This window comes from Xenopus laevis, chromosome 2S (assembly GCF_017654675.1).
Source record: "Xenopus laevis strain J_2021 chromosome 2S, Xenopus_laevis_v10.1, whole genome shotgun sequence".
NCBI classification, from domain to species: domain Eukaryota; kingdom Metazoa; phylum Chordata; class Amphibia; order Anura; family Pipidae; genus Xenopus; species Xenopus laevis.
In genome coordinates, this window is record NC_054374.1 from 19,191,873 (window position 1) to 19,217,271 (window position 25,399).

Sequence of the window (25,399 nt, forward strand, 5' to 3'; positions counted from 1 at the left end):
AGAGGCGGGGCAAGCAATTACTTTCACTTTCCATTCAGCACTTCCTAGATGTCACTGCTCTCCTCACAATACCCCCACTTCTCTTAAACATTCAATTGTGTAACCAGGGCATGAGGATGGACTTCAGGTCCCCCATTCTGGCGCACAAACAAGACTTTGGGATGATGGAAGGCTTGTCTTAATAACAGTGTCCACAAAATGGCTCCTGCCTGCTTGCTATAATTATGAATTCCCTAGCTGATGTAAACAAGATTCAAATAATGTATACAGTGTAATTAAAGTTTATTTTGCTTAACTAACATGATAAAATAGGATTTGGAGTCATTTTTTTGGGTGACGGGTCCCCTTTAACAAAGCAGGTTGAGAGTGGAGGCAAAGTACAAGTGACTTAACACTCATTTCTTGTGACCTTGGTTATTATAAGGAAGAATGCTACTTTCTAAACTGTCATTTAATCTCATTACGAATGAAATGTTTAAATTTTCTACATACTGCATAAAACTACAGGATTTTTTTCTTAAGCAAAAGACAATTGGAAACCACCAAGACACAAGCGGTTTAAGGAAGGCAAGTGGTAAAATCAATTTAGATCTTAAAGGAGAACTAAACCACTACCCTCCGTGAGCCTCTCCGCTTCCTACCCGCATAGTTCAGTGTCCCTGGATTTAATGCTGGCTTATCCATGCAGAGTAGCAGAGCTCATGGATGCCATCTTTTGTGTCTATGGATTTCTTTGCTAAGGGATCGCTGGCACTGAGCTTTATGGTGCCAGTCTGGTATTCGTGCCCCGGAAAGCTCCATAAAATGAAAGAAAGAAAACACAGAAGATGGCGCCCATGAGCTCTGCTCCACTTCTAACATTGATAATGTTACCTTCAGGGTCACATTCAATAATGGGCTATGTGAGGTAGAAACCTGGAGAGGGGACAATGGAGAGTAGTGGATGGGAGCTTCTCTTTAAGGGGGGGGGTTAGTTCTCCTTTAATTTTCAGCCAAATATAGAAAAAAGTGGGGGAAAAGTTCAGTTGTGCAGGGGTGTAATGTTACACAATTTCATAGGTTCAGATTCAGTTAACACTTCAGACAATAGTGGGTAAGTTTTAAGGGAGTATTCTATCATGGATTCTACGTGAAAGCAACAGATAACAGCATGCTTGTAGCTTTAATTTTGCACAAAACTATAACGTGGAGAGCAATGCAAATGGAGAATTTATGATATTATAATTGTCCTTTGCAGGGGCATGGAGATACTAAATTATATATCATAAAATGCAGGTGCAAACCGTATAGAACACATCATGCCCTTTACCAGTACATCTAATTTCCAATATTCAATTGTGTTTGACAAATATGTATTAGGTTTGGTTAATGAGCCTTTGGCTGTGCAAAACATTTTGTGACGCCTCAAGTCCCGGTTTCAAAAAAGAGAAAAAAAAAAAGGGGGGTATCTTATTGCATGGGCTAAACTTTGCAACAGACCAGTAACTGATCGCAAACAGAAAATTATATAATTTGCAAGTCAAAACAGGTTATCTTCTCACGAAGTGCATATGGTTTGGTCAGACTTCTCAAATCCATCCAACAGAGATCAATCAATCAGATAAACACTATTTCAGTCCATGTATGGAAGGAATTCTTAGCAGGCTGTGACTCAAAAATGGGTCCCTGCGCTATTAAAGGAAAACTATACCACAAAATGAATACTTACGCAACAGAGTTTATATCAAATCAATTTTTTTAAAATGGCAATTTCCTATTAAGGATTACTCAATGGCACATGCTACTAAAAAAGTACATTCTTATGAAAATGTTTTATTAACATGAAGCAGGATTTTATATATGAGCGGTTTTATGCAATATCTTTTTATAGAGACCTACATTGTTTGGGGGTATAGTTTTCCTTTAAGGGTGTTTTTTTTTTTATAATCACCGTAATTATTGTGAAATGAAGGTACACATCTATATAAGCTGATTTTGCATCTTAATTATAGTTGTCCAAGGAAAAAAAATAACACTATTGTGTGGCCATGTTAACATAATGAAAACAAGCTTCTGTTGCTTAAGGGTTACTGGACCAGTGCAAATGGTTACCCATATTTCAACCCTAAAGTAATAGTCTTCCATAGGTGCAGACAATTTATGCATCAGCTTTTACCCTGAAGCAAACAATAGACACTATGGCAAAATGTTGGTCATTTGTATGAGGCTCCTGAAAGAACGGATGACCTGCCAGAAGTTTATAACTTTCCCCTTAAGTGTAAAAGCTGTCCTAGCACATAAATTCATTACATGAAAAACAAATTCAAATTACCGTTACTAAAGGTCATCTTCTGTCTCCATTCATGATCTTCCACTTGAATATTAATCAAGAGTATTCTTCACCTCTTAAAATGCAGACAGCAGTGTGGAAGCCAGCTTTGCTTCACAATTAAACCATATTGGTGGAAGCCCCTTTACCTTTGTGTCTAACACTTCATACAGGAGAAATTAATTTTGCAGAAAGAGCAAACTTTTAAAAGATTCATCCTTTGAAATTCTTAGCTCTCCAGAAGGCATATTAGTACTTGTACTGAGCAGATAGATCTATCATACGGCAAGATGTGAATAAATGTGTAAAGGAACCCTGCATTGCAGAAGGATGTTTAGGGTTCATGTGAAATAGTGTTTATGGACAAATGTATACTAAAATGTTCTTGCCCCTAATTCCCATACATCCTTTAGGGTCAGGGCACACGCTCCAATTCTGGGGGGGGGGGGGGACAAATCTCTTCTTCGGGACAACTAATCTCCCCCCTCCCGCCGGCTAGAATGTAAATTGCCGGCGGGATGGCACTATGAGAGATTCGTTTTCCTAAGTCGCCTGAAGTTTCCTCCTGAGGCAACTTTGAACGACTTCAGAAAACGAAGCGCTCTGAGTGCCATCCCACCGGCGATTTACATTCAAGCTGGCGGGAGGCAGTTTGGGGAGATAAGCCATCTGGAAGAAGAGGAGATTTGTCACCAGACGACTAATCTCCCTGAATCAGAGTGTGTGCCCTGACCCTTAAAGGAGAAGGAAAGGCTAAAACTAAGTAAGCTTAATCAGAGTTATCTATATAAATACACCATAAACCCTCAAAGTAATGCTGCTCGGAGTACTCTGTCAAAAGAAAAAACACATTTCTTTCCTTCTATTGTGTATACATGGGCTTCTGTATTAGACTTCCTGCCTTCAGCTTAAACCTCCAGAGTTTAGTCTTGAGCATGCTCAGTTTGCTCCTCTTTCTCCCACTCCCTTCCCCGCCCCTCCCTGCTGTAATGTGAGCCCAGAGCTATGAGTGAGCAGGGAGAGACTCAGGCAGGAAGTGATGTCACACCAAGCCAATATGGAAGCTGCTATTCTAAACAAAGAGCTTCTAGAGCCGTTAACTCAGTTATGGTAAAGCATTTTACAGAATAAATATACTGTTATAGCTTGCACTATTGTGGCTAATCTGTTGGCAATAAACGGTTTTCCTTCTCCTTTAGGTTAGTGATTTTGCTCACCTGATTTGGCTACTAGACGGTATACTTCCCACAACTCATTTGAAGTTCTTTCTGCTATAGATTACACTCTTACGTTTTAACCAAAGTGACCAGACAACTGCATTGTCTTTCCTTTTTTTTGTCAGTGCTATGCTGCCTTGAAGACATAGTGCTGCAGAAAATTATAAAACTACTGTAAAATATACAATCTTGTACCCAGTTGCAGACTTGCCATTGAAAGGGATGCAATTATCCATAGTGTGTAGAGGGAAGATAAAGCTACTTGCCATTATTGTACTGCTTATAGTGTTTAAAATACGTATGGACACTTATTCTGCACATTATTGTAAAAAAAACAACAACAAAAAAACAATTTAGATGAATAATTCAAAGGTAAATTATAGCAAATTAAGATGCACCTATAAACTGAACATTTACATCAACAACTAGACATGTACAACATGAAGCATCGCAAAATTTTTCACACCACTTGGAAACCACTCAATTAAGATTATTTTCCAGGTACAGGTATAAGACCAGTTATCCAGAAACCAGTTATCCAGAAAGCTCCAAATTACAGAAAGGCCATCTCCAATAGACTATTTTAGCCAAATAATCCAAAATGATTTCCTTTTTCTCTGTAATAATCCGTACCTTGGACTTGATCGAAAATAAGATATAATTAATCCTTATTGGAAGCAGGACCAGCCTATTGGGTTCATTTTATGTTTACATGTTTTTCTAGTAGACTTAAGGCATGAATCCAAATTATGGAAAGATACGTTATCCAGAAAACCCAAAGTCCCTAGTATTGTGGATTCCATACTTGTACCTTTAAAAGAATACTATTTCTACTTCCTTCTCTTTCATACTGTTAATTCTCCACTAGAGTCGCACTGAATTCAACATTTTAGGATACGGCCGAATACTGAACAAAATCCCAACCCTAATATTCATATTTAAATAGGGAAACCATCAGGAAAAAGAACCATGCACAGGTTTTGACTTCCTTGTTTGTTTGTTTTGGATTCGGTTGGCTAGGCTCTTGGATTCGGTTGGCTAGGCTCTTGGATTCGGCCAAATCCCAAACGGAATACTGGGTTTGGTGCATCCCTATTCTCCACTCATTTGGAGGTTTATAGAATTTCTAAATACCTCAGCCTGAGCAAAGGAATACAGTTTACCCAGTCGACATATAGAAAAGAATCTTCATTATCTCAAACATAATTCATTAATATTAATGGGCTTCTAAATGGCTTTAAAAGTACGAATTCAATGTTCCTATAAAAACCTAGAACATGTCCGTAGTCATCACAAGAGTCCTAATTTTAAGGATTTGTAAAACAAGCAAAACTGTATTCATACATCAAAATTTAGAGTTAAAACATGTGAATGATTCTCTTTCATCCAGGACATGGTAGATCTAGATTAGTAAATCAAATCAACTGGACTTGCTGTGTTTTTTTTTTCTCTTGAAGAGGTTTCACTGGTTATATAACTGGCTTGTCTCATTGTGAATTAGTGAAACCTCTTTAATTTCCCTTGAAGAAAAAAAAATACATTAAGTCCAGTTGATTTGACGTACTATGATAGATGGATACTTATTAACAGCAAAATGCACTATTTTATAGAAAAAGGCTCTACCCTTTAAGATCTTCCTGATGCTGATAAAGTGTGATGTGTGTATATATACTAGTTGACTAATGTGCAATAAAGAGATTGACTTGGTGTTGATGCAGACGTACAGTTACATAGGTGCACCTAACATTGCTTAGATAATTAAAATGTTTACTGTATGGACGATCATTAAAGTCTAGAAAAAAAAAGGAGATTCCATAAGCCACAATCTATGCGATTCCTTTTACTAACTGCTTTTGTCATGTGCAGTGCTTATCTGCATCCATGTCTCACACCTATCGAGAAACAAGGAAAGTGGCAACAAACAGTAGAACTCAGAAGATACCAGAACTGAATGTGCAAGAATGTACCACTAGATATTCAGGGGATGATCAAAGGCACGTTACCTTTAGTCTACCTGTGTATGTGAAGAAATGATGCTCCTGTTGATCTATAAAGAAGTTAATAATTATCGTCGTCTATTCCCAATCAAAACTATTTAGGCTGTATTTTCATTTTATAGTAAATAGTGAAAAGTAGAATCTCTATATACCTACGGTAATTTTATAGACGATATATGTTCATTTCACAATGTGTAGACCAAAGACGCAGTCAGATCTCTCTGAATGGTCGCCTTTAATGTGAGTGATCACATGGTGGACATGGGCAAACTATAGACTGCAAATAATCAAATTAAATGTGTAAATAATGAAAAAATTATTACTTCTGTAAAAAATTTAAACACCTAGATTTCCAAAATGCCAGAATGGTCCATGGTCATGCACTGAAATCATATATGCACCAGTGCAGACATTTCTAATTAGGGATGCACCGAATCCAGGATTCAGTTCGGGATTCGGCCTTTTTCAGCAGGTTTTGGCAGAATCCTTTTGCCCGACCCAACAGAATCCAAATCCTAATTTAGGGGTGGGGAGGGAAATTGCAGGACTTTTTGTCACAAAACAAGTAAAAACGGTTTTCCCCTTCCCCCCCCTTATTTGCATATACAAATTAGGATCCGGCTGGGTATTCGACCAAATCATTTGCAAAGGATTCGGGGGGTCAGCCGAATCCAAAATAGTGGATCCGGTGCTAAATAAAATAGTGGATCCTATTTCTAATATTTGGGTAGACTGTAAATACTTAATAGGAGGTGAATGATTGGGAAGCAAAGCCAACATTTTAAGATGGCCAACCCATGGATAAATCCCAATATAATCCCCCCTTTTTTTTTTTTTACTCAAGACAAGTAAAGGTGGTCTGAAAGTTTCCATTTTAAAACTTGAACACGGTGAGAGATCTACAAACTCAAGGTAACAGAGGATCTTATGGTCTCCTGGTTTCCTCCAGCTAGATAATCAATGCAAACTGCAAATATTTTGAACCAGACTTTATTTAAAATAAAAACAATACATGGTACAGTTATACAGTCTTTCATTGAACATTTTCCCGAAGTTGCTTGGTTCCAAAGAAGTAAATCCAAATGAAGTTGTGCAATGTTGGAAGCAAGTTATAATCAGGAGAGGTACAATATGTGCAGCTTACTTTAAATGAAGTGTAATGAGTGTATGAACACTACAGAACTTTTGCAAGTTCTTACAGGCAGTGGCATAACTAGATGTTGCTGGGCCCCACAGCAAATTCATTTTAGGGCCCCCAACATATCCACTGTTTGTCCTGTTTTACCAATATATGTTGAAATTGCTCATCAATGAGAGCCTCATGGGGCCCCTGTACCTCCTGGGCCCCCCTGCAGCCGCAGGGTCTGCTTCCTCTGTAGTTACGCCCCTGCTTACAGGATTGTTAAAAGTGTTCTTTACTGAATTACTAGTATGTCATTTTCTTAGATTTTACAATAATTAAATGTATAGGGAAGTCTAAATAACCACAATGTTTTATATTAAGCTTTCTCCAGCTTGTTTTTAAGTGTACAATTTTCTTACATTTCTATATAATAAAGTTATAGGGATGTCAACCCACCTTTCATTATTCAGGCCAATATAAAGACTGGATTGTCTTAGGTTCAATTAGCAAACAATTATATCTGCGTGGAAGATGCCCTAGTGAATGACTCGCATACGTGCAAGCTAATAAATATGTTGTGTGTGTGCATCCTTCACATAAGCTTACCTTTGGTTAGATAAGGAGTGCTCTATGTCATCACTGCAACAAAAACTGCCACGTGACGTCTCTCAGTCTTATGTGGCAGTTACTGGGGACTTCCTCGTATCTCTGGTATCCCCATCCAGTGGAAAGAGCACACTACTGAGCATCCTCTTCAAAAGCACCATTAATTTTATTTGCTTCCATATTGTTTAATGCAAGCTTCGTTGTTTCATGGGCATCAACGGATAAAGCAAGCTTGCAAAAGCTTTTTATTCCAGAAAGGTTAAAACAACCCAAGAGAGTATGCCTAAAATCTTCATTAGTGATGCCTGTGTGTTTGGCCTTGATCCAATAAAGGTCAACAGGCCAAACCTAGACTATCTTGTTATGTGGCATTAAAGGATAATTAAACCGTATTAAAAATTTTAATTCCAAGATATTAAAGGTCACATGTACTGTTAACATCAATGAATTGTTACAGCAGCTCCACCTGCTGGTCATTTTCCGACCAGTCTGACCACCAAGTAGTCAAGGAAGTTGTCAGGAGAAAGAAAGAGGCTGCTTAGGAAAGATGTGAGAAAGGTTTTTATAAATCTTTTTCCTAAGCAGAAGAACATAAAGCAGCCTCTTTCTTTCTCCTGAAAACTTCCTGGACTACTTGGTGGTCAGACTGGTTGGAAAATGACCAGCAGGTGGCGCTGTTGTAACAAAATTTTCATATTAACATTACATAAATCTAATCTTGTAATAAAAAATTAAATAATGACTGTACATTACAAAAGTGCTTAGAATAGCATCCTCAACAAATTTACACTTATTTTTAAGGTTTACTTATCCTTTAAGCAAGTGAGATTAATGTGCACTGAGGTGCGGCCCACACAGACAATAGTATCAGGAACACGGAAACGTGGACTTTTTCAGATATTGTTTAGTGACGAAATTTATGAAGTGCAATAAAACGTCATAAGCCTTTGCGAATGAATGACTGTGTAAATACTTTCTAGAGTTTCTAATAATTCTATTATTTAGCTACTTTTCTTCAGTCCAAAATCTTCAGAGTAGTGTGAAATGAATAAAGAGAAGTCTTGCCATATACTCATTACATAAAAATAATTTAAATCAAAAAATAAATAAACATTTGAGAATTGGGTGTGAATTATGATTTTTTCAAGACCATTAGCCATTTTCTAAAATACTATAGTGCATGTATTTTTTACTATAGTTGGTGTGATTTGCCGTGATGTGAATTTGCTTTCCAATAATTTTAACTGGAACCTCTCACCTTCTCTTAAAAAATTCATGTTTATAAAAATGATGCGTGCCTTTTACCTTTCCCTCATTTACAAGTGTGTTTGTAACCTATGCAGAGGTCTACAAGCTTGAAGACTTTAAACCAAACCCAATGCTAGAAAGCAGGTAACTAAGATGCTAAGAAGAGTCCGAGGATTTGTCGAGTAAAAGAGCAGTGAGTCAAATGATGTTCAGAAGTAAATGTGTTACAGGAATCAGAACAAATCAAATGGATTAATCGTGCTAAATTATAAAAGGTTTCCTAAGCTCTCCTTTATTAATAATATAAGTAGTTCTACTTAATTTTTGCAGCTATTACCGTAATGCTCGGAGATTTATGGTTCCGCACTAATACTTATTTAAGGAGTTTTACAAAGTTTGGGGATTATAGCCGGCTATATATATTTGTAATTTAATTTGAATCTGCATTAAAACTAAACTTCAGATGATAGACACATGTGCAAATATTCTGAAAGGCCCAGGCCAGCTGCTAAACGGAACATTTAAAAACAAAAACAGTAGGTTTAAATAACTAGAAATACAAATACTAACTGTATCATTTACAATGGTTAAAATCCCCCAAAACCGTAAAAGAAAGGAACACCTAAAGTCAGTACAAGACTCAGAAAGGAGTGTTCAAACCAATGTTAAACCATAATTCACCAAGAGTTGTTAAATACTGTAAATGCCATAACATGACCAGAACAATCAGATCCAACAGCAGTAATTAGGAATGTGAATATGTATCTTACAAACTAGACCGTGATTTAAGGCAGCGAAATGCCAGAGGCCTTTAAGTTTACAGGTGCCACAAAACTTTGGTACAACAGAACTCCAAGGGGCAGATTTATTCAGAAATAGCAAAAGTTGTGAGTTTTCTTCCAAAAGTAGAGACCAAAAATGATTAAAAATTCAAATAATTAGGAAATACAGGTGACTGCCTAACGCGTTTTGTGCTGGGGCACTTACGGATAGGCTTTTTACTCTACTCATAGGCAGATTTATTAAGGGTTGAATAGTAAATTATAATTTTTTAGTTTGAAATGTGAGATTTATCACACCTCAGCCATGGAAACAGTTCTAATTCGAATATTCGCCACCTAAAACCTGCCGAGTTAATTTACAAGTCAAAGGCAGAGGTCTGTTGAACCATTTGAATATGTTAATTGCCTTCCCGAGTCACAACTCAATTCGAATTTTCAGGTTGGGACTATTTGATCGAATATTAGACTTTGTAAATAACCTCTGATTTGAGTTCTGAGTATATTCGAATTTATTAGAGTAAAAAAAATTCACATAAATTCGACCTTTGATAAATCTGCCCAGTAATGCTATATGATTCTGTCGTTAAAGCAATTAGACTTTGAGCTAAATATAAAAGCTCACAACCCTGAGAACATCATGGTACAGATCAACAGCACCAAGAGATCTCGTCTACACTAGAAATCCTTTGACGAAAGCTCTTTTAAAAGAAAAACAGAATGCTTACCGTGAAGTGGGTTCAAGGGCCCTGGAGCATTATTTGGCCCTCCTGATGAGATAGGCTTATATCCATTGCCATGATCAGCCTTCACGTCCTCCTCCATATTTTCCCTTACAGGAACCATTGGACTAGGATTTGCATGAGATACATCTTTTGAAGAGTCGTTAGATGAAGTATCTGCTGTAGCTAAGAAAACAGGTGTTATTCAAATTATCCCATAAGCGAGTGTAGTCTGTCAGCTCAAAACGGCTTGGCTCAAGATCTATACAAACGATTTAGTCATTTGACTTGGTTGAATTTTCAGAAAGGCAATGTGTAATTACTCAAAGCAATTAACACGTATAATACACATTTTATGGTGTTAAAGGAACAGTAACGTAAAAAAATAAGTGTTTTTAAGTAATAAATAAAATGCAGTGTTGCCCTGAACTGGTAAAACTGCTGTGTTTGCTTCAGAAACACTACTATTGTTTATATAAATAAGCTGCTGTGTAGCAGTGGGGGCAGCCATTCAAAGGAGAAAAGGCTCAGGTTACACAGCAGATAGCAGATAAGCTGTCTGTCTGTCTAATGGTGTTATCCGTTATCCATTAGTTACACTGTACCATATAGCCATTTTTCAATTTCCGCCATTGCTCCACAGCAGCTTGTTCATATAAACTATAGTAGTGTTTCTGAAGCAAACATCCGTTTTACCAGTGCAGGGCAACACTACATGATATTTTCATTACTTTAAAACACTTACATTTTTTGGTGTTACAGTTCCTTTAAGAGTACTTAAATACAAAACAAGAGATATTAAAGTGCCTGATTGATGAGGCCAGTACAACAGAAAGGCAATTAAAAATACAGCACTTCAGCTGCAAAATTATATTACTACTTCTACAGCTTAAATGAACAGGAAAAGTAAGTAGCAATTGAAAGTAGAACATCCTTTTGCCCAGCACTGGTACAACTGGTGTATCGGCTTTAGAAACTCTACTATAGTTTAGCTGCTGTGTAGCCATGTGGCAAGCCATTCAAAGCTGAAAAAGGAGAAAAAGCACAGGATACACTGCAGATAACGAATAAGCTCTGTAGTATACAATGAGATTCTTCAGAGATTATCGGTTATTAAATTGTTTATAAAAACTATAGTAGTACTTATATGTTATCTACTGTGTATCCTGTGCTTCAATGGCTGCCCTCAAGGCTACTCAGCAGCTTGTTTATATAAAGTAACTATAGTAGAGTTTCTGAAGCAAACACGCCACTTTTACCAGTTCAGGGCAACATTACATTACATAGCCATTTCTGTGAAATTATTTTTACTGTTTTACTGTTCCTTTAATTTGGTAGTGAACATGCTTTTATTTACTTCAGACCTCCAGGCCTTATGAGGAACTCCACATGAGCTCAATGAATAGGGTTTGTGCTAAACATAATAAAAACAATTGTCCTTGCACTAGAGAGGGCAAAAATTGAAATGAAGTCCCATTCCAACGTCCATGGTTCGTATGAGCAGCTTAAATATAGATTCCAAACGGAGAAGTCTCTGTATTAACAACATTAGGGTCATAATTATCAAACATTAACATTCGAGCTCTTTAGAGTCTACCTGATTAAAATCCCATAGAAAGGAATAGAGAGTGGTGGAATTTCGAAGGTGTAAAGATGAACTCTTACTTTACAGTGGCAGAATTTCACTATGATAAATCTGCCTCTTTGTCAGGCATTTGGGTAAGGAGCAGTTTATTATACAGAGTGCTTCAGTGGACTGATCGTATTATAGATAGTTAAAATAAATAAAAAATTCGTAATAGGACTTTACCTACAATTCAAAATTTTGCCATGTGCAAGGAGCATCAAAAAAGATATTTCTAAATTTAAACCGGCAAAAATATTCAGTATAAACCCTCTTGAGAGAAAATGGGGTATACTGCCACATATAGACACCATCTTAATCTGTTTCAGTCCCACTGGGGGCCTTTTTGAAGGGTCCTTGAAAAAGGTCCCTATATTATGGAGTAGAAGAACCTGCCTTCTCAAACCCATCTCTTCAATTTGAAGCAAAGCCACTAAGATGCCAATACATGAAAGTCCCAGAAAAAAATGTACTTAAGGACACCAGCAATGCTGCTCTTCAGTCACTTACAAGTTGGGATGTTTATTCCAGGCGTGGGAAGAGGAATAGAAACAGGTGGGGTCATAGGTGGGGGAAGTCCAGGAGGAGGCAGAAAGCCTACAGAATAGAAACAAAGTTAGTACAATAATCTTCATCTCAGTACTGAATTCATTGACAGTGTCTGTGACACTCACATGCTCAGTGGGCTTTGAGCAGCTGTTGAGAAGCTAAGCTTAGGGGTTGTCACTAATTATCCAGCAGAAAATTAGGTTTGTCTATTATAATCTGATGCTACAGGTTTGCGGATTATTAAATTCTGATGCTAATTGCACTGGCTTCTGTGCTGCCATATAGTAATTATCTGTATTAATTACTAATCAGCCTTATATTGTGACATTTCTATTCTATGTGTACTGTATATTGTGAGTGGGTCCCTAAGCTCAGTAAGTGACAGCAGCACAGAGCATGTGCAGTGAATCAGCAGAAAAGAAGATGGGGAGCTACTGGGGCATCTTTGGAGACACAAAGGGGCTGGTACAGAAGCCCAAAACATAATGTTTCTAGCTACTTCTTTAGTTTAACTTTCCTTGTCTTTTAAACGACACAGGCAGACCTCCTGGTCCTGAAAATGTTCAAGATGAAATAGAGAGGGGCAAGATGTCCCTGAATACACAGGAGCCACCTATGCAAAAGAAACTGCAGCAAAAGCACAGAAGGCTGCAGGGTAATTTGTAGTAAAACAAAAACCAGTGGGTGGAAGTTAAGGATGGCACAGATGCTTCCCTTGTAGAATAGCGAGGATGCCATACCAAGAAGTCTATGATACCAAACTAGGGGTCATAAAATACTTTGGTAATTCATATAAAGCATGTGGGTTTAAAGTTCTTTCAGGTTTTGGTTTCTATTAAATATACAGGTAAGGGATCAGTTATCTGGAAACCCATTACCCAGTAAGCTCCAACCCATCTCCAATAAAGTCCATTTTAAAGGGGTTGTTCACCTTTGAGTTAACGTTTGGCATGATGTTGAGATTGATATTCTGAGACGATTTGCAATTGGTTTTCATTTTTTATTATTTGTGGTTTTTGAGTTATTTAGCTTTTTATTTTGGCAGCTCTTCAGTTTGCATTATAAACAATCTGGTAGCTAGGGTCCAAAATTCCCTAGTAACCATGCATTGATTTGAATAAGAGGCTGGAATATGAATAGGAGAGGACCTTACAAGAAAGATGAGAAATAAAAAGAGCAACAACGATACATTTATAGCCTTACAGACCATTTGCTTTTTAGATGGGGTCAGCGACACCCATTTGAAAGCTGGAAAAAGTTAAAAAAAAAAAAAAAGGGCAAATAATTTTAAAACTATATAAAATTTTTTTTATGAAAACCCAATGGAAAAGTTGCTTAGAATTGGTCATTATATCACATACTTAAGGTTTACTTAAAGGTGAACAACCGCTTCAAACAATGTAAATTTTTAAAAATTACTACATTTTTCCCCGTAATAAAATTTGCACCTTGTATGTGATCCTAACGAAGATATAATTAATCCTTATTGGAGGCAAACCAATCCTATTGTGTTTATTTAACAATCAAACGATTTTTTAAAAAAAACAAAAACTTTAAAGTATGCTGATCTAAATTAAGGAAAGACCCCCTTATCCAGAAACCCCCAGGTGCCGAATATTCTGGCTAATAGGTCATATACCTGTATATACAATTTAAAAAAAAATTATAAAGATATACCTGGAGGCATATGCATTGGATTAAATCCTGGTCTCATAAATGGTGGAGGAGGAACTCCAGGTGCAAATCCAGGAGGAGGAATACCTATAGGAAAGCCAGGAGGTTGTAGTGGTCCCATTCCTGGAATAGGCTGATGGGGAGGCATGCCTTGAGGCAGTGGTATGCCCTGAGGGAGTGGCAATCCTTGTGGAGGAAGCCCCTGTGGGAGAGGCATTCCCTGTAATGGAGGAACCCCATGCAAGGGTGGTAAACCCTGGGGAGGGGGCAATCCTTGTACTGCTGGCACCCCTGGAGTTGGAATGGATGGCACTGGCTGATGGGCTGACATTGGCTGAAGGGGTGGCACCTGCTTACAAAGAAAACAGCATTTATATGATTGGTTGATTCTTAAATGCAGCAAAGCAGGATATATAACATGCATCTGGGTTCTCCATGAAAACAAATTTATAGTAAGCTATTTATTCCTTATTCTTATTGTGAAAAATTTGAAATGTTTAATAAAACTAAGGTTCCTTTAAATGAACAAGCCTAAACAAGCAATGCAGGTTATCAGTGAGTGCCACGTTTTTTTATTTTGAAAATGTTTGTTCAAAACAGCTCAATATATGGAAGCTCAGTGGTGAGCATTTCTGTCTTCCAGCACTAGAATTTGGCTTCTGACTTTGGCAAGGAGGTTAAATGTACTTGTCATGGTTGTGCGAGTATCCTCAGAATCTCTAAAAACATACATGCAGGATAACTAGCTCCTAATGAAACTGACCCCACAATGTCTGTCAATGTGATAATGACCTTAGCTTTAAAGTGGACTTGTCACCCAGACACAAAAACAACCGTATAATAAGTTATTTTCAAATTAAACATGAAATCCAATTTTTATTTTTTAATAAAGCTGTTGCAAGCTCATTTAAAAATCTCAGCTGTCAATCAAATATTGTCTGCCCCTCCTCTATGCCTTAGGCATAGAGGCAGGGCAGACAATTACTTTCACTTTCCATTCAGCACTTCCTAGATGTCACTGCTCTCCCCACATTCCCCCGTTCTCTTCACCATTTAATTGTGTAACCAGGGCATGGGGATGGACATCAAGTCCCCCATTCTGGTGCACAAACAAGATTCTGAGATGATACAAGGCTTGCCTTAATAATAGTGTCCACAAAATAGCTCCTGCCTGCTTGCTATAATGAGGAGTTCCCAGACTGAAGGAAACAAGATTCAAACAATTTATATTATGTAATTAAAGTTAATTTGGCTTGACTAATGTGATAAAATAGGATTTTGAATTTTATTTTGGGTGACGGGTCCCCTTTAAGGCTCCATTAGTGCAGAGATTGCAGTGAATGATGATCTCTGTGTAAAGCACTGCATAAATCTACCCGCAATAATTTTACGGACTTAGTTTGCATACCCGGTGTTGTGACTCGGGTGCTGCTGCTGCCCTGAGTCCATCACAAAGAACACAATAACAACAAGAAATCATTTGATGCAGCACACTCTGGGACTCGAGAATCGCTTCGTTCAGCATATAGGTTTAAAATTATCCAACTTTATGAATACATCTGATAACGCTAAATTGAGCAGAACTATAGGTCCCATGCAGGATGCTGCCACTTTGCAGAGTGATTTGTCTAAGTTGGAAAACTGGGCAGCAAACTGGAAAATGAGGTTCAATGTTGATAAATGCAGGTTATGCACTTTGGCAAAAATATAAATGCAAGTTATACACTAAATAGCAGTGTGTTGGGAGTTTCCTTAAATGAAAAGGATCTTGGGGTCTTTGTAGATAACAAGTTGTCTAATTCTGGGCAGTGTCATTCTGTGGCTACTAAAGCAAATAAAGTTCTGTCTAGTATAAAAAAGGGCATTAAATCAAGGGATGAAAACATAATTATGCCTCTTTATAGGTCCCTGGTGAGGCCTCATCTGGAGTATGGGGGGCAGTTTTGGACTCCAGTCCTTAAGAGGGATATAAATGAGCTGGAGAGAGTGCAGAGACTAAGTGCAACTAAACTGGTTAGAGGGACGGAAGACTTAAATTATGAGGGTAGACTGTCAAGGTTGGCGCTTGTGAGGGGACATGATTACACTTTACAAGTACATTAGAGGACATTATAGACAAATAGCAGGGGACCTTTTTACCCATAAAGTGGATCACCGCACTAGAGGCCTCCCCTTCAGACTAGAAGAAAAGAACTTTAATTTGAAGCAACGTAGGGGGTTCTTAACAGTCAGGACAGTGAGGTTGTGGAATGCACTGCGGGTGATGTTGTGATGCTGATTCTGTTAAGGCCTTTAAGAATGGCTTGGATGATTTCTTAAAAGACATAATATCAAAGGCTATTGTGATACTAAACTCTATAGTTATTATAGGTATGGGTGTGAGTGTGTATATATATATTTTATGTGAAAGTATGGAGGGGTGTGTGTATGGATGCTGGGTTTTCTTTTAGAGGGGTTGAACTTGATGGACTGTCTTTTTTCAACCCGATTTAACTATGTACTATATAACTATGTATCAATGTATTGGATAATTTTAAATCTATATTCTGAACTAAGTGATTCTTGAGTCACAGAGTGCGCTGCATCAAATGATTTCCAAATTTTATCAGAACCAACTGCTGACTGTATGAGCATAACTACAGGACTACATTCACATCATAAAGCCCCAGCCACACCTCACTGCCCCAAAATGGGTTCAAACCGAAATGAATATGAATAACCTTAAACATTCACCTGTGGTGCCACAGAAAAGGACACTCTTGCAAACAGTATATAACAAAGAAACTACAGAACTTGTCAATGCATGTTACAGGAAACAAACCTACAATCTGCACATATATGCATTTTGTAGAATCATTACATAAAAACCCTGAAAAGCAATACATGGGTCAATCATATATGGGAGGCCTGTCCATCTGGAGACCTGTGGGATGAATGTGGAAGCCCAAAGAATTTGTATGTCTTCAGTCTGCTCAAAGACTCCATAGGTTTTAATGTATGAATCATTATTTCAATTTAATCTGGCCCTCATACATGATGTAAGGGAAATAATCGTCTCACTACATGAAGTTAGCACTTCTAAATGGTATCTGACCAGCTGGCTTATGGAAAGGACAGAGGCATACCAGTTACCGTTGTATTATTCCATTAATTTGGTCTGGCAGCCCAAACAAGCATAAGAGCAGAGTGTGAAGACCAGCTTGTTCATTGGAAGATAAGTGTTCAAACCTGTTCGATCAAGAAGCTGACAGAAACCCATGGTACATAGATAGCGGTTAGTATCATCAAGCCAGCAAAATTGTTAAAATCATTTAAAAAAAGTGTATGGACTGCTAAAGTCCAGTTCTTCATAAACATCACATTAAAAAAGTTTGGAATCTCTATTAAAGTGTTTATCTGCTTTTAAAGGGGACATATTGCGTAAAAAACAAGAATGTACCAGTGCATTTTACTCTTTAAGATATAGAAGGAATGTGCTTTAAAAAGTTGTGTTTCTGGTTACTTTATTGTAAATGTCTGCAACAACCCTAATAATCCGCCCTTCTCTTCCACTTCCTGCTCCCTGAATTCCCAGGCTGTGCAGGGGAGCCGTCGGCTCTCATCTCACTGCACTGTAGGACAGGAACCAATCAGCAGCTAGCAGGACCTGATAGGGAACTGAAGCCTGGCTGTGCTTGTGTGACTGCAGGGCTGTGATTGGTTGTCCTTCTACTGTGCTTCTGGCAGGGACCGTTAGGACACACCCACTCTTATTTGAAACACAGACAGGGAGCAGAGAACATCTATAGGGAGCTACAATAAAGGGGCTATTTTTAAAGAAAATAATTTTTAGCACCATGTAAAAGCAACACCATATATTACTTGCCTACAAAATCTTTTTTTTTCCCCACTTATCCTATGTCTCCTTTAATTTCTAAGTTAAAAACATTTCCACTAAAGATTACACAAGGCCTGCAAGATTAGTATGTACTAATTCAACTTATCTTACCATTGCAGGAATGGGTGCACGGACAGAAATGGATAATAGTGGCAGAACTTGAGGTGCAGGAGAAGCCTCCCCAACACCTTTAGCCTCAGCTGCACCATTGCGAGACAAATCCTTTGGCTCAGGTTTCTTTGTTAGTGCTTTCCATTCTGAAACAAACAAAAAATGCTGCTTGAAGTTTGTGGTGAAATATTGAAAACAACCTCAACAGTAAGCATCCATTGTATCACAATTACCTGGACATAGTGTGTCATTATCTAACATTCCTCCTTCACAGAAATTTTCAAGCTGCTCAGGTTTGACTTTATTCCACGGTATGTATGTAACTCCGATCTCCACATCCCAGTACTGTTTGTATTCTGATTTAATTCCTTTGTTCAAAGCCCATGCAATCTGTAAGAGGACATTAATAAAGACTTATACAAGTATAAAATGACCAATAAAAGATTTAAAGGGGCAATGTTTTGATTGTGCTGTTGAATAACAGTACATTGTGACTTTACGTTCCATTTCAAAATGCGACTTTTAGTGCAAGAAATAAAAACTATATGTAGTTACAAATTATAACAGAAAATTTATATTTAGAACAAGCCCCATTCATTCAACTAATGTTAAAACATGGGGTATCAACTTTTTCAAAGCATCAGTGCTTACTTATTGGGTTGTTCACCTTTGAGAACTTTTAGCATGATGTAAAGAGTGATATTCTGAGACAATTTGCAATTGGTTTTTATTTTTGATATTTGTGGTTTTGAGTTATTTAGCGTTTTGAGCTGCTCTCCAGTTTGCAATTTCAGCAGTCTGGTTGCTAGGGTCCAAATTACCCTAGCAACCATGCACTGATTTAAATAAGAGACTGGAATATGAATAGGAGAGGCCTGCAAAGAAAGATTAGTAATAAAAAGTAGCAATAACAATACATTTGTAGCCTTACTGAGCATCTGTTTTCTCGATGGTGTCAGTGACCCCCCCCATCATTTGAAAGCTGGAAAGAGTCGGGAGAAGTAGGCAAAGAATTCATAAACTATAAAAAAATAAATCGACCAATTGAAAAAGTTGCTTAGAATTGGCCATTCTATAACATACTAAACGTTAACCTAGAGGTGAACCACTCCTTTAAAGTAATGCATAGTTTGGGGATACCTTCTATATTCAAGGGACACCATACACTGTTGACAGTTTGATCCTTAAATCTATCATGCAATCCAAACAGAGTTTAAAGCTGAACTTTGATACTATACTTATTTAAAGCTGCATTTTGATACTATACTCATTCATGTTAGACTCGACAAAAATAACATTGGTCTCAAAAAATTATTTTTGGGACAGGACCATAACCTTGTGAGCATGTTGCAAATCCCCTTGAAAAAAAAGCAGGGCCAGAAAAAAACAAAAAAAGAAAGGTAGTAGCTATTTACCAAATACAGTTAATGCTGTATATGCCATTAATAAAATTCATGATTTTTGAGGTTTACAATAAATTAAGATATTTTTTGAATTTGATCAAAATACTATTTTATTGAGATATACCGTTTTTACATGGCTGCAAATTTCCACCTATTCTGTACCATTCTTGCCCCATGTGGCTGTTAATACAACTGCCAGCAAAAGCAATAATGCGTGATATTGCATGATTTTTTTTTATATGGCTGCAAATTTCCACCTATTGTGTATTGTTAATGTGCCTATAACGAAGGTAGACCTGTTTGGCATGTAAAATATTGGCTAACAGCAGACAAAGCTGAATTTCATACTGTGTGTCAAAGCATAATTTCTGATTGCTAGGGTGGAAACTAGTATTTTCTCCCCACCTTGTGGCTGTTACTAGCACTGCCAGCAAAAGTAATGAATGCATGATATTGCTCTTAAAAAGTCACCTATCTGCATTATACGGTTATAACGCAACCCAGAAATGTGTATCGGTGCAGTTTAAGTTTTCACGGAGGTCAAAACACATTATTTCTTTGGACTCTAAGCATTTCTAAGATATAACTTTTACATTGAATTGGGGATGCACCGAATCCACTGTTTTGGATTCGGCCAAACTCCCGAATCCATTGCGAAAGATTTGCATATGCAAATTAGGAGCGGGAAAGGGAAAACATTTTTTACTTCCTTGTTTTGGGACAAAAAGTCACACTATTTCATTCTGCGCCTCTAATTTGCATAAGCAAATTAGGATTTGGTTTGGCCCGGCAGAAGGATTCGGCCAAATCCAAATCCTGCTGAAAAAGGTAGAATCCTGAATTCGGTGCACCCCTACATTGAATACCAGCCCAGAACATTTAAAAGTGAAGATTTTTCTCGCCAAAATGTCCCCAGTAACTACCCATATTATTACTAATTCACAATAGGGATGACTCAATAAATATATATATATATATATATATATATATATATATATATATATATATATATATATATATATATATATATATATATATATATATATAAATATATATAAATATATATATATATTTATATATATTTATATATATATATATATATATATATATATATATATATATATATATATATATATATATATATATATATATATATATCTGATTAATTTGTTCATATTACATTACAACATAGAAACCAATGCATTTACAACAGAACGGACTAATTAACCTGCAGTATACAGGCATAAAATATTTTTGGAGACCTCACTTTATGCAGATGTTGATAATTACAGACAGCCTTTAAGTTTAGCCTCTCACTGACATTTAAAAGATGGCCAAGTAAGATCCAAAATGGTGAACTACTGTATTTCTTTTTTAAGCACTGATCAATACCTTAATAGAGCTACACCACTGGGCTGGTACTGTAAATACAGAATATATAGTATATACAATGCAGCATTTCTAGTTACATTCTTTTTATGGCTATGCTCTCTTGTGCTTTGGTGTAGAAAGGTGTATAACTATAGAAAGTCTATAAGAGACAATAAGGATGGTTATCACCAGCCAACACTAAAACAATGGAAATTCATTCAAGACAAATTACATTAACATCACCATGAAGTTGGGAGGGACATTGACCTCTTAACGTTTGAATTATACAAACTTTGGACTTGTAAATTAAACAGTGCAATACAGTCTGTAGATTCATTGAAAGACTGACTTACCTTTATGGCCTTCTGGTTTACTTTGACATTTCCTCTGCTCAGTTTCATTAAAGCACGATATGCATCTTGGCGGTGGACCATAACAATATACGCACAGCCACGTGGTGGAATCATCTAAAAGACAAACAGCAAATAGTGATTTATTAAAGGATGATTTAACTTGAGATTAGAAAAAGTAACAGTGAGGGGGAAAAGAACTGCATGGACCTTACTCAAATGACAAAGGACACAATAGGGCTTGTGCAGATATACCTTTCTTCTTTTTTTTTTTAAATTCTTTAATTAGGACTATGACATATATTGCAATAAAACAAGCCAAAAACAAACTTCAAGAGGTATTGATGTAAATAGGGTTATGAGACAATTATCAATTGGTCTTCATTTTGTGGCTATATATTTTACTTTTTGCTTAGTTTTTCAGTCTGGAACATCAGTATCCATTTTGTTGCTAAGGTAAAATTTACCCTAGCAACAAGCTTTGGTTTGAATAATAAACCGGAAGCTGAATAAGAAAGGTCTGAATATAAACATAATAAAATTGTAGCATCACAGAACAATAGTTGTCATTGCTGCTTTTTATTATATGGCTTCCAAGAGAGAGAGGGGCAATTAAGTTAGTAAAACAAATGTAATACATTAAATAAGATGAAGACCAATAAGATTCACCTGCATGAAAGCTCTGGCCATAAAATAGCTGAGCTGGACACAGACAAAACCAATGAAGAACAGAAGGAACTCGTTTAGGTTTGGGGTGTTTGGTGCCTTTGAACGATTTAAGATTATAAATCCAATACCTCACACACTGTGAAAAGAAGCTGGATGCCAGGCCTTCTATAATGTCTATTTACTCTATAGGCTAGAAAAGCCAATGACCTTTGAAAAAAAACATTGTTTTCTTTGGATTTTGAGAATCTACACTTTTAATGGGGAATTTATTTCTTGCACAGCAGAAAAAATATCTACTGGCATAAGTTTTCTAAACAACTACAAATTGTAAAATGAATGGATACACAACTACCATTTACACTGATCCTAATGAATGCAGATACTTTTGTGTGTTTTGTTTAATATTTACCCTGGGATCTCTATGAAAAACTTAGAGGTGACATTTAAGAGTTGAATAAAGGCATTAAGCAAATTTATACTTCACTTACATTTATTGATTCAATGGGTCCAAATTCTTCTAAAAAGCTTCCAACATCTTGTTGTGTTGTTTTCTTGTCCAGCTGTCCTATCCAGAGTGTAGTACTACAAACTAAAAATAAATAAGTTTAGCCAAACTAGGATAAAGTCAAACATGCTGATTTGACTGCATTTTGCATTTGTAAAAAAAAAAAAAGCAAAGAACCACATTCCATATTAAGAATCAGGAGACCTAAACACAAGCAAAAGCTTTGAGACTTTTCCTTCAGTCAAATGAAACAAACATGAACTTACTGCTAACAGTCTCTGATTTAATAGGAGGAAGTCCTTTTTGCCTTCGCTCTTTTTCCTTTTCCCTATCTCGTCTTTCTTGTGAACGAGATTTTGGGGAGTGCCGACGTCTATCACGAGAGCGCGAACGTGAGCGGCGATGGCGAGAGCGCCGTGAGCGAGAACCAGATCGTGAACGGCGTCTCTTCGGTGACCTTCAACAATAAAATAAACTTAGCTCAAATCCAAATGTTGCACTTGACTGCTTCAAACATTTTTCACATAAATATTTAGGCAATTTCCAAAAAGGTCTGGAACAAACCCTTTCTATCAAGTACACCATACAAGTTTTATTAGAAAGTTGGTCTATTGGTTGGTCGATTGGTTGGTCGATTGGTTTTAAACAATAGATTTGCTTAAAATGGGATCTATGGGAAATGCCCTTACTATAATTTCGGAGTTTACTAGACAACAGGTTTCCCATACCTCTACTTCTTTTAATTAACTCTCTCAAAAACCCAAAGTATTTACTCTGTTTACAATACCTGGATACAGACTTGTTTTGCTCATTCATATGACGTTTAGTTTCTTGAACATTTGGCTGTTCGACATCCATGGGCATCTCCTAAAAAATTTATAAACAAAAAGTCCTAAGAAGCACTTCTAAAATTGAACTTGCAGTAAATGGTTTGTAAGGTCTTACGCCACTGCTAAACTGCATTACTGCTGGAATTGGTTTGAGATAGGACAAAAACAAGGTTAAGGCTCCCAAATTGCAATATATTGACAAACAATCCTCGTTTTGGGAAGGCATTTTCTTAGAAAAATTGCTTTTGCTATTACTTTATACACAACCAGTGACCAGCATCTTGCCAATCAATGTGTCAGGTGATCCCTGTGAAGTCCAATACAAAGGATAACCATTTGGGAGTGTTAACAGTGTTAAAGCAAGCTGCAGTTAATAGAAGTGCCAATAAAAAAAAACATTGTAAAATATTCTTGAAGAATTAAAGTGAGGACATGACAATCCATGGATGACTAGTGTAGATGCCCTGCTTACACTTATGGTAATTTAGGGACAATAATCGGTTTTGTTTGGGCATTGTCATTTTGCAAAAAATGTTGCAACATCCTTAACATATTAATATAAGTGCAATGGTCTGATGCGTTATGTGGTCAGAAAATCATTGCATCGCAGCTTTAATATATTAACTGAATTTTTGCTAATGTCGGATTCAATTATTACCTGTTGATGTTCTTTCTGCACATGCATTTCATTTGTCTGCATTTGGAAAGTATTTTGAAAACCATGGGCAGGAGGCTCAGACACCATAGGTGGTACCATAGATGCAAAGGATTGAGAAGGAACCATACCAAACCCAAGCATTTGGCCATTCGGAGGAAGTGGAGTCTGCTTAAAAAAAACGAAAAAAAAAAAAACATGCTTAATCTACAAACTGCATTTCAGAAAATATTTTTAGACCTAGTTCTTTTTTTATCCCTTGGTTGTATTTTGTGCATAATCGGTATGCACCATGTATACATTGGTTTACTATATAGTGCTGCAGAGTGTGTTAGAGCTTTAAAAATACGTGACAACAAAGCAAAATTCTATTTAAATTCACAATATGGTCTGCATCATGCTACTTTTATGTATCAACATTTTATCGGAAAGGCTTTGGAGGGTAGGTCATACATATGCAAGATCTAAGGGTTCAGTTTACAGAACAGACAGACCTGGCCTTTTAGACAAAAGATGGATGAATACAGCAGAGCAGATAGAGAAACTCTGCAATTTAAAGAGATTATGTCCTGATTTTTATGGTGTTGTTTCTATTACTAAATTATGCTGCTTACATTGCAAATAATCCATTCTATCATTTAAAATTTTATTCTTGAAATGTGGATTCGGTGTATCCCTAATTTATACAATGCTGAAATATTCTCCATGCTTCAGGTAACTTGCTCTTCGAAGGGCGTTTGTGGTGTAAGAAACCATTAACTCTTTATTTTCTGACAATATGATTTTGGGAATCCTAAAACTCTGCCCCACATTGTATAAAGTATTTAAGTCTGAAAGCATTGTTTTTTGCAAGTGCATACTGTGTGTATAGAGTTATACAGCCTGCACTGCATAAAAACACTTAAATCAACCTGTGCAGCTTCCTATTGGAAATTGAATCTGTCCTACGCAGCAAGTACAGTCAGTTCCCATCCCCAAAGCACACAACTTAAAAACTATATATATATATATATATATATATATATATATATATATATATATATATATATATATATATATATATATATATATATATATATATATATATATATATATATATATATATATATATATATATATATATACTAGCAGTGTTAGCCTTTAGAGCTGTGGTACAAAGGGCATTTGAATTGGCAGTGCTCATGGACATTACCACCCCTGATAGTAATAAATGAGAAGCACCTTGAGTGAGAAACATGGAGCATGAAAATGCTCCCTTACGTGTTTTTTTATTTTTGCATAGCTTTGCAAGATGTCAGTTTTACCAGCATGCTAAATCTCTTGGAAACACCATCCCTCCCCTAACATTTATAAAGTCACAGGGAAGTCTCCCCCATTCTACTGACTGACTGACTAAGGGGTAAGGGGCTGCTGAAGAGAAAGGGAGGGGGTGGCATCACTCCAACTAGCAGTAACAAGAGAATGAAGTTTATCAGAGCATGTCACATGGCTGAGGTCTCAAGTTAAACTCAAATAAAACAGATTTCAGGCTGTATTAACTGAAGTTTTGAAAAAAACTTTCACTTTAAAGGTGAACCACCCCTTTAAGTTCTAAAATGTCTTTAGGACCAACATTTGAAGGTGGATAAAACAAAGTTGTTTAAATTGTTATTTCAGTAAATGCACAGACCACAAACGTGCATTCTTGCATGATAAATACTAACTAATTACGGCTAGATATCGGATGTATACAGCGTGTCCTCAAGTTACAAACAGAGGCTATTACAGTAGCATACTGTGGT

General features: G+C 36.7%; 1 protein-coding gene across 3 annotated transcripts in view; it reads right to left on the reverse strand.

The window, feature by feature from the left end:
- Window positions 1–25,399, reverse strand: part of scaf4.S (SR-related CTD associated factor 4 S homeolog) — a 59,495-nt gene that overhangs the window by 14,241 nt on the left and 19,855 nt on the right. The window contains exons 10-19 of one of the 3 annotated variants that reach the window (XM_018248871.2): window positions 23,622–23,786; window positions 22,921–23,000; window positions 22,400–22,590; window positions 22,117–22,217; window positions 20,963–21,076; window positions 18,069–18,225; window positions 17,836–17,981; window positions 13,851–14,199; window positions 12,135–12,221; window positions 10,007–10,186 (exon numbers count right to left, since the gene is read on the reverse strand). In XM_018248871.2, coding sequence (XP_018104360.1) covers window positions 10,007–10,186; window positions 12,135–12,221; window positions 13,851–14,199; window positions 17,836–17,981; window positions 18,069–18,225; window positions 20,963–21,076; window positions 22,117–22,217; window positions 22,400–22,590; window positions 22,921–23,000; window positions 23,622–23,786 — 1,570 coding nt within the window. Of the gene's footprint in view, window positions 1–10,006; window positions 10,187–12,134; window positions 12,222–13,850; window positions 14,200–17,835; window positions 17,982–18,068; window positions 18,226–20,962; window positions 21,077–22,116; window positions 22,218–22,399; window positions 22,591–22,920; window positions 23,001–23,621; window positions 23,790–25,399 lie in introns of all 3 variants that reach the window. The other 2 variants (XM_018248869.2, XM_018248870.2) reach the window with 2 other exon arrangements.